The sequence below is a fragment of the Thunnus albacares genome, chromosome 15 (assembly GCF_914725855.1).
Source record: "Thunnus albacares chromosome 15, fThuAlb1.1, whole genome shotgun sequence".
Taxonomy (NCBI): Eukaryota; Metazoa; Chordata; class Actinopteri; order Scombriformes; family Scombridae; genus Thunnus; species Thunnus albacares.
In genome coordinates, this window is record NC_058120.1 from 21,061,826 (window position 1) to 21,076,127 (window position 14,302).

At 39.8% G+C, this 14,302-nt stretch overlaps 1 protein-coding gene across 3 annotated transcripts in view; it reads left to right on the forward strand.

Annotated features, from left to right (window-relative positions):
- mideasb (mitotic deacetylase associated SANT domain protein b) overlaps positions 1-12,772 on the forward strand; it is a 26,904-nt gene extending 14,132 nt beyond the window's left edge. For all 3 annotated transcript variants that reach the window (XM_044375734.1, XM_044375735.1, XM_044375733.1), the window contains exons 7-13: positions 594-697; positions 3,166-3,241; positions 4,067-4,155; positions 4,913-5,056; positions 5,739-5,858; positions 7,583-7,782; positions 9,674-12,772. In XM_044375734.1, the coding sequence (XP_044231669.1) occupies positions 594-697; positions 3,166-3,241; positions 4,067-4,155; positions 4,913-5,056; positions 5,739-5,858; positions 7,583-7,782; positions 9,674-9,911 (971 nt within the window). In that variant the 3' untranslated portion in view covers positions 9,912-12,772. The remainder of the gene's footprint in view (positions 1-593; positions 698-3,165; positions 3,242-4,066; positions 4,156-4,912; positions 5,057-5,738; positions 5,859-7,582; positions 7,783-9,673) is intronic.
- Positions 12,773-14,302: the final 1,530 nt, after the last annotated feature.

The window sequence follows — 14,302 nt, forward strand, 5'->3', positions numbered from 1 at the left end:
TCACATCAAGTTTTGGAACTTTTACTATGTTTAGCATAGACATTCGACATCATAACAGTATATAAATGACAGGAAATCACAAAAAGTATCATATGTCCCCTTTAAAACTTTCTAGTTTTATACTGAATCCTGTCATTTCCTTGTTTGTGAAATATAGAAGTGACCTTTTGTTGTTTATCACTTTGGAGAGAGTGTTTTCAGAAATTCATAATCAAGCTGTTGCATTTTAGGATGTCTCGAGCCGCAAGTTATTTCCTATTTGCCCCATATCACATTGAGATACTTGCATGTTTAGAGTATATACAAGAGGTGTTTGCTCCAAGGATACAATGAAATGTCATGGTAAAATATACAGTACTAAATTGTCACTGTGGAGAAAATTTATACACTATAATAACACAGTAAAACTTCCCAGAGTGCTGTTTAATATCATATTAATCAGTTATCTTGTAACTGTAGTTGTTTGGCTCCCTCCTTTACAAACGTGCAAAATATTGGCATCACTATATGCAAAATAATAGCAAAAGTTAAGAATAGAAAAATGTAGTTTTTTTTTGTCTGTCACTTACAGTCACCGTCTTTGTCTCTTTCAGTGGAAGACCTCATGCACCTGGCCTGCTCCAGTGTTTTGTGTGGAGGCGGCACCAACCAGGAGTTAGCCCACCATTGTCTGTACGAGTGCAAAGGGGACATAATGGTGAGCACAAACAGAACAATCCGTATTGACTGGCTGGGCAGGAACTTCCATGAATAAATAGAAATAGAAAAAAACGACTGAGATTTGTGTTCCGCACTATGCAGACTTTGTTTTTTAGGTTTTCCTCTAAACCCACCCACACACACACACACACACACACACACACCGACCTGTTTTTCTCTTAAGGATTGCCTTGACTCATACAAATGGCAAAATCTGTATTAAAATACTGACTGCGACACAGAATACACACGATTTATAAAAATTATTCCAACCATCCGCTGTAGAGAGTGACTGATGTGTCCAAAGTTGTAAATCATTAATTCATAAAGTTGAATAATTGGTAATTTTTTCAAAGCAATAGAATTCCTTGAATTTAAGGCCTTAAATTTGGTGATACTCACTATTTCCATGAGAAATTAATAAATGTTTTACTACTTTGTAAATGGTCAGAAGCAGATTACTGCAAAATTAACCTCATTTCTTAAATGTCATGTAAAGTGACTTCTTATTCCTGTCCAACCAGGACAAAAACAGCTTCATGTATCAATAATACACTGAAAACATGCCAGCCTTAGGTCAAAAGTATACTAGGTAGGAGAAGAGAAATGTGATTACTGACCAGCTGCATGTAGATACAAGGTTTAAAGTAATGAGGATATTGCAGTGCAAGTACATGTGCTCTCTGATTTCCTGCCTATAACCTGATATCTCCCAATAACGTGGTTTCTTGTGTGCATGACAATGTAGTGATTGAAAGCCTCCCTCCGAGCTCTCAATGATTAGTGAACGGAAGTGACTGATCTGTAGAATTTCAGCATGCTATGCACTGAAACTCTGTGGTGGCATGAGATGACGGAGATAGTGAAACGGTTTGGTTATTGAGCCAGACTTAAAGGCAGACTGTAGAGGAGATGAGCTGCATTGCACTGCCACAGAGGTGTGATACACAGGGTTGTTGTTGAACGTAGCCAGAGGTGTTGTAGCCATGTTCCACTTTTACTTTGTCCTGCGGTATTTTCAAATACATAAAGCAAAAGTCAAAGCGTCACTAAAAAGAATGAGAGCACGGGTTGGAACATACAGCACTGTAATTGTACTTGTGTTAGATTTTCATGCATGTGCACATCTTATAGACATAGTTTGTAGTTATCCAAGAAATCTGATTGGTCCATCTATATTTCATTTTACCGCAGCAATAAATACATCATGTGTCATACATATTGCATCACTGTCATACCAGTAACTACATCATCAGGACCAGTGCAGCTTGCAGTGCAGATATGAAGGACATAAACCTGCAAAGCAAGCACAGCTGAAGCTCATCTGTATAAAAGAGCTATATAAAACATTTAGCTATACTCTAAATAAATCACCCCTATGACGATAAATCTCACCGCTGCTGATTAAATTTAACTTTAAAAAAAAAAAAAAAAAAGGAACAATATGCTCTGAGCTCATTGTGGTAATGAGGTCAAATAGTGGTAAATGGCAATACAAGTGGCTCTTTGCTGGTGGTCATCTCACCCTCATCAAAATACCAACAGTGGAGGAAACAGTCAGATGTATAATTATTTAAGAGAATTAAACAGAAATCAGTAGTCAGATGGCGAAGAGACAATAACTACAGATGGATGCTGGGATATTAAAAAGAAAAACAAAGGCTTGGCCTCGCTGCATGTGACCAGTTTGTATCTGCATTGTTATGGAAGTTGATTAGAGTACTAAATACTTGGTTTCACAAACTTCAGTTGCATTTTAAAATCAAAAATTGAACTCAGATTATTTCAGTCTTGTGTGAAGAAGACTAGTTTTACAACATGAAATTACTGAAGCGGAGTATTTGACGCTGATTTTCATTTACATTGTGCATTATATCGCCTTAAACCGTGATCTGAAATCAATACTTCCATTATTGAAGATGCAGTAACTGGAGTCGACTCGCAGCCTGATGCAGACTTAACAGCAGAGCTGTCGGAGTGCTTTGTGGTAGTAGTGGTAGAGATTTCAAGCCCCTAGCGACCAGCACTGGTCCAACGTTGTCAAGGAAACTACGAGGGGGTGGGGAGGGGGCTGTCAGAGCACCCACTCTCTGCAGCGGTCAGGCTCAAACTGCTGTCTTTCAGCATTCATACGCAGTTGCTTCTCAAAGAGCAGAAAGTTAATTGTTATTTTGACAATGCCACAGTGAGCATAAACATGATATAGTGCACTCAGGAACTTGATGCATGCAGGAAAAATGAGAACGATGGTTATCTCACTCCCTGGTTACCTGTAAGCAACAGATTCATTGTTTGGCTCAGTGTGTTTTACGGGTTTATAAGGTGCAATCAGAGCGCCTAACAGACCAGGAGTCGGATTGCTTGGCAGGAGTGACTTGCTGTATAAAAAAGCTCATAACAATCACTGCTGTTCAGCTAATGTGCCATGTTTGTTCAGTTTTAAATAAAATGTTATTTGTTTTTCAGGCTGCTCTGTCTCTCCTGATGCTGAGGAATCCAATTTTCCCAAAGTCTCATTATCTGTCGAACTACCACTACTCAGGTTGGTCATTTAAAAACCTTTTGAATATAATATTTCAATAGATTTTCTTACTTACAGTAGCAAATGGATGTGTTGTTTTGTTTTTTTTACTGCTCCAACATGATTCAGCGACCATGACAAGTGAATTATCAGTCACGGAAAGTAAATATGAAATTGATACTTAAATATTTTCCTGTGATTGTCATGATTTTCTGAAATTAAAGAAGTTCAAAGCAAACTCACAATCGGCTCATAATTAGTTGAAAGTCCTGATTTCAGCAAAGATGAATCCTGCATGTGTGGATGTTTGTCATATCTGTCAACTTTTCATTCAGTGTATAATCATGGATGAGTGAATCGTTTTCTTGCCCAGTCTTTTTACCATCTGACAGTGATGGACTCTAAAAGCCTCCAGCCTTGCCTCTAAGCGATGGCAGCTGCAGAAGAGAGAGTGTGGTGGTGGTGGTAGTGGTGGTGGTGGTGGTGGTATTGGGGGTGGTGGTGGTAGTGAGTGACTGTGGAGGATTGTCAGGGTCAATGTGATGAGGGAAGGAGGGAAATAGGGAGGGGGTTTACAGCATGTGGTTAATCCCCAAGCAGAAGACAAGAGACCCATTGTTTATCGTGTGTTTTTTTTTTTTTTTTTTGGTGTGTGTGTGTGTGTGTGTGGTTTTAAGGTTGGGGGGTTGGGGTTGAACATGTCAGGATCTCCAGATATCAGTTGGGAGGCAGATACTAGAGTGTTTTTTAAACTGACCATTAAGATGTTGCGTCTTTTTCTGTTTTTAAATGTCGCTCTCTCTCTCTCTCTCTCTCTCTCTCTCTTTCTCTGCCTCCCTCCCTCAGGATCAGACAGCTGGACAGCAGCTGAGCGACGCCAGTTCAACAAAGGCATCTCCACATACAAGAAGGACTTCTTCATGGTGCAGAAACAGGTATGTTTGTGGTTTCAAACACAAAGGAAAAGGAATTTTCAAAAACTCTTAGTTAGACGAGGCTACCCAGTAGCCGCTGGATTCAATCCTCTCTGCCAACAGTTTGTAACCCCCCCAACAAAAAACAGTCTGCACATGATGATATATTGTCTGACCGTGGGTGGGTAAAGGAAAATACAGTCACTCTGGAACAATGTTTCCTTCCTCCAACAACGTTACCGTAACCCTAACCTATTATTTGAAGTGTCGTAGTCAATTATTGCTTCTCCACAAGAGTGCAAAAGTATTTGATTTTCCTGTGTTCACCACTTCACTGATCCAGGGTGAGGCTAAATTCTCAGTTTTATAGTTTTACTGTGTTTATAGGCCAAATCACCAGATTAAGGGCTTTTAAATTTTATTGATGAATGTGCTTTAGGCATTTGTTGTACCAAACAGCTGCAACAAAACACATCAACTTTAATTTTATTATCTAAAGTTGGAAATTTATTAGTAGCATTTGCCAAAAAAGCACAAAATAAAAAATAAAAAATTACAAAATACACTACATACACTACAAATACAAACAACAATGCATTAAAAATGGTACCAAAGGTCACACATCATCTGAAGTTGCTCTTTCTGGTCTTATACTTGGCTGTGGTTGTACTTCCTGCATACCTCCAAAATGACCTTAGGTGCTCAGTGACATTCAGTGGCATTAAAAAAAAAACAAAGACTATTCAAAGTTAACAGGGACTGTGTCTGTTGTTCACAGGTCACCACTAAGACTGTGGCGCAGTGTGTGGAGTTTTACTACACGTACAAGAAACATGTCAAGATCGGCCGCAACGGGACGCTAATCTACGGGGAGGCCGAGCCTCTTGAGAGCAAGACAACTGAGGAGGAGACGGACCATAAGGTAAGTGAAATGTTATATTTAATATCTATACTTGAGATAAAGATTTAGTTTGTTGCCTCTTGTATAGACATTTTTTAGCAAGTTACGCCCCCACAGGAAGGATCAAGACCCTGACACAAAGCAGACCAAAGCTTGTCCAAGTATGAAAGATTAGCTAGTTCACAAGCTTCTGCAAAAAGGGAGTAGGGGCACTGTCTGAAGTACACAGGGAGTAATGGAGCGGGTGTCACAAGTTAATCTGATCAGGAATCAACAGAATGAACGCGATGTTTAACCACTGGGTGATATGATTAGACGTGACACAGCAGCGCTTTATTTAGATGTGAAACTGCAGCGTGTCAGTTCAGAAATATTTAGGATCAGAATATTTTTCATTGACCAGTCGAGTGTTCAACTGAACCGTCCGGGCAGCTGCAGCTCAGATCCACCAGTGGTGTATTTGTTGTGTGTTTGTCTGTGTTACACAATGTTGATTTTAATATGAGATACAGAGATTTCTTTCATCTACGGAAACATTGCAGATACAGTTTTGGTGGTTGTTGTGGTAACAGTGCAACGCTACATGCATACATAAATTAACAAATGGCCTCCTTTTTCTTTTTGTAAGTATTTAGTGTATATCATCTAAGAATATCATCTTCGACGATTGCTCCTTATAATGTCTTATTGCTTGCGTCTGCAGGGCTCTCACAGACTGGAGCCGCAGAGGGAGGAGGACAGCAGGAAGTGGGAAGGGTCAGCTGACAGGAAACAGGATGTCGGCCCCACCAGGGTGACACACGCGGTGCAGTCCTCTGAGAACGTGAGTGTGTGAAATTGATAATCAGCTCTGCAGGGGAAATGAACCCATGACTGAATGGAGAAATAAAATAAGTAGATAATGGATACCAGAACAGTTTTTTTTTTGTTTTGTTTTTTTTTTATGCAGAAACTATTCAAATGTCTTTGCCCTCAAAGATGAGATAAAAATATAGTTTCATTCTGTAAACAATATTATCTTTGTTTAGTATGTTCCAACGTTGGCCAAAATCCAGTCTGTAGCCTCGTGGGAGAAGATATTTATTTTTGGAGTGACAACATGGTTCATAACTATTTTTTTTATCCATTTTAAGTCCAGGATGTGTGTTTCTGTCATCAGTTTACAGCCAAGGAAGCTTTTTTTTAAATTTTTTAAAATATAACTTCTGTAGTTTTTTTGCACAACGACAGTATCTGCAATTAAATGTATTTGGTTGCGTGTTTACTGATTTACTGTCCTGAATATAAGATGACCACCACCCCTCCTTCCCCAACTTATTCCAACACATGTTTTTAGTCTTTTTAAAGATACAAAATGCTTTCAGACTAGTCCTGCTGGGAAAGATAATATTAGTTCAAGATGGTCCTCATCCTTAAAGTCTTTTCTCTCATAAAAGTGAAACATTAAATACTTCCATTAAAGTGTAACGAAATCCCTCCCAAATGCCCCGTTCGTGTAGCTTGTCCGAGTGTGTTTTCAGGTGCAGTTAATGCTTCATCTTTAGGAATCGCATACTTGCGCGCTTTCCCATCAGGCTCTTGGAACGGATTGGAATAATTTTCTCAGACTTTTCTTTTTTTCTTTCCTCTTTTCGAGCTCCTCGTCATGACATTCTGCGACACCGGTGATTCTTGGCGTCTTGACAGATTATTCAGTCTCCGTTCTGTTTCTGTGGTAAAGACGTCAGGGAAATGCCTTTTTAACTTGTCAAGAATTTATTTGCTCAACGGCTGCAAAGGCACATTGCTTGTATTCTCCAGAACAAAGTCAGGAAAAAAGGTGGCACACACACACACACACACACGCACACAAAAGAATCACCTTGTCTTGCTGTTTTTTTTTTTTAAACTATGAATGACACAGCTGACTTTTAGGAGGAGAAGTGCACCTGTTTCCTCTTATGAATACATTACACGAGCCTCCCATTGCTTTAACTAGGCTTCCTCAACACTTTTAGATCTGACTAATTCTCAAAGACTCACTTTAAATAGACTCAACGAAAACTTGCTAGCATAGCAACATTAAGGCTACAAACAAGCGACCTCCATATGCTCCTGGTTAGAAACCTCAGTTGGCCTCATCAGACTATCATGTTTGTCCTTATGAACTCTGCCCGACTTGTCCTTTTTGGAGAGGCGTTGGTTTTGCTGCCCCCTGCTGGATGTTTAGAGGCGCTAACTTGGCTGATGTCCACCCTCTCTGGATTGTGTAACCCCATTATGTCTTTCAGCAAACAATGACACAGCAGGAAAGCTTTATCCTCATAATCTACATTCACCGTTTAGCACACATAATAAGTCGTCGAAAGGCGTCGTGTGTTGCTGTTTTCTCAAAACGTGTGTCCGTATGTATATGTACTGGCGTGCCATTGTAATACTATCTTACATAAAAGGAGCTCATAAAAGCGGCTTCAGTCTCATTACTTTCTTAATTGGTCTCAGTGACTGTTAAATGTCTTTAGGAGCTTTCATGTTAACTGCATCTCTCACTTTTTATTGTGCGTGCAGCCCGGGACCGTCCTGATCATTAAAGGCCAGGAGGACTCTGGGAGGGACCAGCCTCTGTCCCGGGTCATCCACCCGCCTCATCCACCCCCTCCCACCTCCAAACCACACTACGATGGCAACACACGGCGGACCAACCCCTCAGTAGGCAACAAAGGCTCGGCCGGCCAGGAGGGAGAGTTCCCCTGCAAGAAATGTGGCAGGTCAGTGATCAGAAATGTCACAGTCGCTGTTGTGTTGGAGACGATGTTTATTTATGCAAAGCTGACAGCAGCAAGCGGTCGAGTTACATAAATGACCTCAGTCCAAACGAGTAAGATGTAAAAACACATATTTTCTGCAGGAAATGTTGCCATTGCAATTGCCCACTCGGAGTATGTATTTGTAAATAGAGGCGAGTGTGTCACAGTGTTTGAAAGAATCAAACCGTCCTGTCATGCTTTGATTAAATAACAGTCTGTCCTCTGGCAACACCGGACCTGTTATTGCCAACTGTGTCCTAGCAACTGAAACACAGAGTAGATCCGGCACATTGCGCCTCCTGTCAGTGCAACTCTACCCAGCAACTTGATAAGAGCTACAGTGCACTCGCCCCTTAAATACTTCACCTGCTCAAAGTGTGCTCGTTATAGATTATTCACCGCTACACAGCCTGCTAGAATATGTTACAGGGAATCCAGCCGGGCTTATTAGACATTTACAATGCTTGAAAGATGCTGGAAATTGCATATAGACTCACTGCTGTGTGTCTCATGCTGTGACATTCATTGTTGTGAATAATGTTGTAGAGTGATACAGCTTGTCATTAGCCAGCCACTATTTCCAGGCATCCTACTACATTCAACCGCAATCTTTATGAAGAGCGATCAAAAGGATAATAACTGTTATTAAAGTACTGACTTTAGAAACATGTGTAAGATGTTTTGGGCTGTTAACAGAGATGCTTTCTATCCATCTTCCAACCTGTAAACAACATACCGGATAAGAGTTGTTTTTTTTTTTTTTCACTAATCAGGCAGATTGGAAGTTTTGCCTCAGGAATTTACAGAACATCAACAAACTGCATGAACTAACAAGAACTAATAAGATTCAGCCCCCATTGCCTTTTCTTTTTTCCTACTCTGCTCTTTTCCTTCTCAGACATCCACCTCATTACATAAATCTGATGGCAATTTTACATGCGGGCCTCATGTCTTAATAAGACCAGTAAAAGACAGCCTTTCCTGTAATACGTTGAACACGAGCCTGAAACGAATGTCGTCAGCACAAAGTTAAATACAGAGGAAAAACATGAAATGCACATCTTGTTCCTCCTTTTTAAGACCACTGTTATAAAATTATCCTTCGCTTAATATCTCCTTTGCACAAAGAAAATAAAAATTGTGTTAGAAGTGTGTGTGTGTTGTATCAGTCGATGAAAATGTTTTTGGGTTGTTGTTTTTTTCCATTGCATTGCAGTTCAAAAGACGCAAAACAAAAACCACAGTATATTTTCAATATTCATCAGCGCTAACTGCATAGATAAATATCTAGTTAAATGCTTCACGTACAGCGTGCGATAAGAATGAAATGAGAGTCTGAACTTAATGTCTTATTTTATGCTTGTGAGCTTTTGGGATGTTATAAAAGAGGAAGTAGAATTTCCCGTCTAATAAATGATGACACTGATGAGATTATAGGAGGATTTGCTAGTGAGAAGCGGGGCCGAGCGTCCAATGCAATCACAGCGGTCATTAATTAAGACTTCAACAGCAAAATAAGTGTTAGAATTCATTCGTTCATTCATTTTGTCAAAGAAAAGCAGCAAATCTTCTCATTTGAGAAGCTGGAACCTGTGAATTTTTTGGCATTTTTGCTTGTAAAATGATTAAAACAAGTAGTCAGTTATCAAAATAGTAGATTCATTTTCTATCAGCTGACTAATAAATTAACTAATCGTTACAGCTCTAAATGCAGCATATGAAAGATGACCTGACATGTCTGAATAAAACTGTAAGAAACATTTATGTAGTAGAAGCCGCAACAGCAACGTTAATCTCTGAAAAAGATTGAAAAGAGATAAATGACCTTTGACCTCGTCTTTCTATCATGCAGGATTTTCTACAAAGTGAAGAGCCGCAGCGCCCACATGAAGAGCCACGCCGAGCAGGAGAAGAAGGCCGCGGCTCTGCGCCAGAAGGAGGCCGAGGAGCGGGCTGCGGCGAAGGCAGCCGCCGAGGCCGCCGCCATCCTGGCCGCGAGGCAGCAGAACGGGACGCGGCAGGTGGGCGGGGACAGCACCAACGACGACTCGTCGGAAGGAGAGGACGAGGACGACGAGGACTGGCAGTAACTGCGACGCCACGCGAGCGCAGCGTTTTTTTTTTTTTTCTCTACCGTGTGGCGGAAGGAGGAACGTTTTAAAGAAGAAGAAACCTTCCTGTGAACTTTCTGTATATTTTGTGGAACAAGAAGACTTCCCTCTGCTCGGCACATTCAGGGACAGGTTTACTGGTGTATGTGTTTGAGTGTGAATGTGTGGACTGGCTGAGTGTGCGTGTGTGCGTGTGTGTGTGCGTATGCTTTTCCAAAACACCCCTTTACTCTGCTTGAAAAGCTTTTTCAAGAGTTTACCTCTCTTGGTCACAGGGCTCGGTCAAATCAAAGCCATGCCGCCTCTCTCGGCGCTGTCCTGCTCTCTCCACGCCAGGCCGCGGCCTTCCTCAGCACTTTCTGAGTCTCGCCCTGCTTCGTTCGACAGGTGTGGAACTTTTTTGGACCCTTTTTTTTCTCCCTCTCTCTCTCTCTTTCTCTCTCTCTCTCTCTCTCTTTTTCTCTCTCTTTCTCACTCTCTCGATGAGCCACAGCTTGCCCTCGCTTTTTAAAACTGCGTCCCAACCCGTCCAGCGTCGGATGAAGTTTTGGCCACACGGACACTGAAACGTCGAAGCCGGGGAGGCGCAGCGAGGCGAAACAAACGAACTGAGGGGGTCGCGCTGTTAGTTTTCTCCTGCTCTGGATGGCATGTGCAAACTATCGCCTCTGTTTTTGCCGCTCTTCTGCACTCGAGGCTGCCAAAAAGCTTTCTCAGACGCATGACGTGCGCCAAATAGGTTCTCTCTCCGTGAGCATTCGGGCTTTATAGTTCTGTGAATCCCCCCCCCCCCCCTCCATCCCCCTTTCAGCCCTCGTCACTTTTTATAGTTTCCAGTTTGTTCCTCACTGTTGATGCCTTGGATGTTTTGATGCTTTTTATCTTGAAATGACAATCAATTTTACACTGTTGTTGTTGTTGTTGTTTTTTTTTTTATAAATATATATATACAGGTAAATGTTACTCTTTCTGCCTGTGTAGCTATATATGGTTATTGTTGTTTTTGTGAATATTCTTGTTGATGATTATTAATATTATTATTATTATTATTATTATATCCAAGTTTTGGCTGCAATTTAATTGAGCGCTTTTTTTCCCGTACTTGTCCATAGCTGTTTTTTTTTTTTTTTTTTTTTAATTTAAACAAAAAACAAAAATAATGCTACTTGCTGCCTGTTTATAACTGTGAGATTTTTATGGAAGCCAGAAATGAAGAAAAGGCAGAAACGTATGTGCAATAGAACAAGTTGACCCCCCACCTCCCCTCCTCTCTCCCCCCCGTTACCAGAGCGTCTGAGCCCCCCCCCCCCCCAACTCTGTGTCATGCTCATGACCGGCTGCTCTGGATGCCTCGCTGTCAACCCTGTAACTGATAGCGGGCGCTGACTCGGACTGTTGAAACCGCAGGTCTCTATAGATACACATAATGAAGCGGGAATGACAACAAACAGCACAAACAAATTCAGAACACATTTTGAAAACAAATATCAACATCTAGAACATATTTGATACCCTGACATTTCAGTTCACACTTCTTTTTTTTTTTTTTTTTTTTTAACATTTTTCACAGACTGTTGATGATTGTAGGTTTTTGTCAGTAAATTATTCACAGACATTAAGAGATGCTGAAGCAAACCATACTTAATGCTGATTTTTTTTGAAGAGTTTGAACGCCAAAATGAGACTTTTCTTCACTTTTTCGAACCGGATATCAACATCTATGACATACTTTCTACCTTAGCGATTCAACCAGAGTTTACTTTTTACACTTTCCGCAGACTGTTTATGATTGTAACATTTTATCAGTAAATTATTTGCTAACAAGCATTAAGAGATGCTGAAACATTCTTCACTGCAAAACCATACTTAATGCTGATTTTGAGTGCCAATATGAGACTTTTTAGAACCAGATATCAACCTGTGATGTACTTTCTACCCCTGCGTTTACACCAGTTTAGTTTTTACTAGTAGTAAATAATTTAATCAACAGGCATTAAAGGAAAGAAGCATTATTAACTCTGAACCACACTTAACTCACATTTTACAGGTTTTTACAGGAGATTTTGAACCTGAGACTTATATTTTCAGACTGAAGTCACTGATTCGAAACCTTTTAATGCCAGAAAGATGTTTCTCTCTCTTTTGCCGGCAAACGGAAAAGTGTCTTAACTGCGTTTAGCTTGTTTTGACACTAACGCGCTTCGTTGAAACCTTGAGTTATGTGGGTCAGCAGTTACTGAAGAGCGCTGTGACACAGCTTATGTATGCTAAGGGTGAATAATTTAATGAAAAAAATGTGCAAATATAGTCAAATTTACATGTAGATTTGACAGGTTTCAAATACATAGTTATGGTTAGGAAGGAATTCAAAATATCTGAGGTGGACAGAAGTATCTGGCTGTTATTAAAGACCAATATTGGCTCAATATTTTTGTTTTCTGTGTAACTTCAACATGTGTATCTATGGTCGCCTTTTATCTGTTTACCTTGTTGCTGATAGGAGGCACTGAACCGGACTATGGAAACGACATGTTTTGATCTGTCTTTCTCTACATATCTCTACGTTAAGCCCTTCGGCCCGGAGCCAGCTTCTGTTGCCTTAGCAACAAATGGGTTAAAAGGTTATTTTCCATGGACTAAACCACAGTGGGGAGTAGGGGGAGAAGTGGCTCCAATTACCAGTTACTCCACAAGTTAAACTCGGGTCTATGCACAGACTGTTTGTGTGTGTGTGTGGGTGTGTTTGTGTGTGTGTGGACATACTGGTAAAAAAAAAAAGTGTGCATGTGTGTGTGCGAGGGTGCTTTTGAGGTCAAATGTTTAAATGTACGCCAGTCAATGGAAAAAAAAAAAAAAAAAGGTTTTGCAGACTGTTCACATGTTTGGTATGTTAATTTATATTTCCTTTTTATTTGGGCTCGTCTTGAGGTTCTCGCGGGGGGGGTTGGGGGTGGGGGTGGGGGTGGGGGTGTTGTTGTGACGGAAAGTTTTCAAACTGTTCTAAATAGAAATAGGATTATGGATGAAACTGAGGCCCACGACACAAACACACAGCTGTACAACTTTCCTTATTTCATCCAGTTTGATTAAGGGAATTTTAAGGGGACAAAAAGGTTTATTTAGCTAAAAGATTAGAAAAATATATATGAATGAAATTCTATGTTTGCATACTTTCTATGCTATTTTCATATGGGGTTCACACTAATGATGAAAAACGGAAAGGAATCTCAAGTGCTTTTTACTACAGTGTAACTTATTTGTTTCGATTTGATTTTTACCACCTGTGTTTTTAGTAATGATTTATGAAGCACTGTATATTAAAGTTTTAAAATATTAATGAAGACTGTGTCATTTTTTTTTTCATTTCTTTGATCTAAAACCATACCAAGTTAATAATGGGTGGTGTTATTGTTGCTTCTCTTTGAAAGTATTCCTCAAGCTGCACAAGGGGGCAGCATCGTCGCAGTGTTTCATGCGCTCCAGTACCTACTGAGAGCAGAGGAGGGCGTCGTCGTGACAACAGCTGACAGCCGAGCTGTGCCGAGTCTCTCATATCATCTTATCAAGATGTGTTTTATTTTGTAGAGAAAACTCCTTCTTGTTCTCATTTAATGGTTTGATGGGTTAAAAGGCTTCTGTTTGTTACTCAAGTTGTTTATTTCCACTGTAAACCAGTGTAGTGAATTACAACACTGGTTTGAGGCAAAAGGAAGGTCAGATTAACTCGTTAAAAGGCCTCTGGGTAAAAAAAATCTTTATTCTCTTATATTCTATGTACATATAGTGTATTATATACTGCATTTATGTACCAATCAGGTCAACTGGAATATGACCTCCACCTAGTTTACAGTGTGTCAATTTTATGTAGGAATATGTACCCTGTAAATATAATGTAAACTGAAAATATAAACATTTTAACACAGGGCCATATAAAACAAGACATAATGGATAATAATGCAGCTGACACCTAAGGGCCCTTATTGTTTCAGTTTATATAGCGCTTCAGTATATTAAAAAATCAAACAAATTTGCAAGTAATTCTAACTACCACAAATTAATTACCACTGTTTTTTTATTTGGGTTTTTTTGTTTTGTTTTGTTTTGATTCTAATTTATTTTTCTGGATTTTATTCTATTAATTTGTATTTCATTTAATGTATTATTTACTATTTATTTATAATGTATTCATTTGGAGTCTTTGTTGATCTGGGGTCAACTAAGATTAACTTTATTATTATCCAAGAGGGAAATTAGTTTGCAGTCTGTGCATAAAAATTTAACATTTAACACAATAAAAACATTTAAATGATTAAACATATTAAACAATCACACTAAGAAAGGAAGAGAAAAACAGTCAGCAGCAGCAGTTC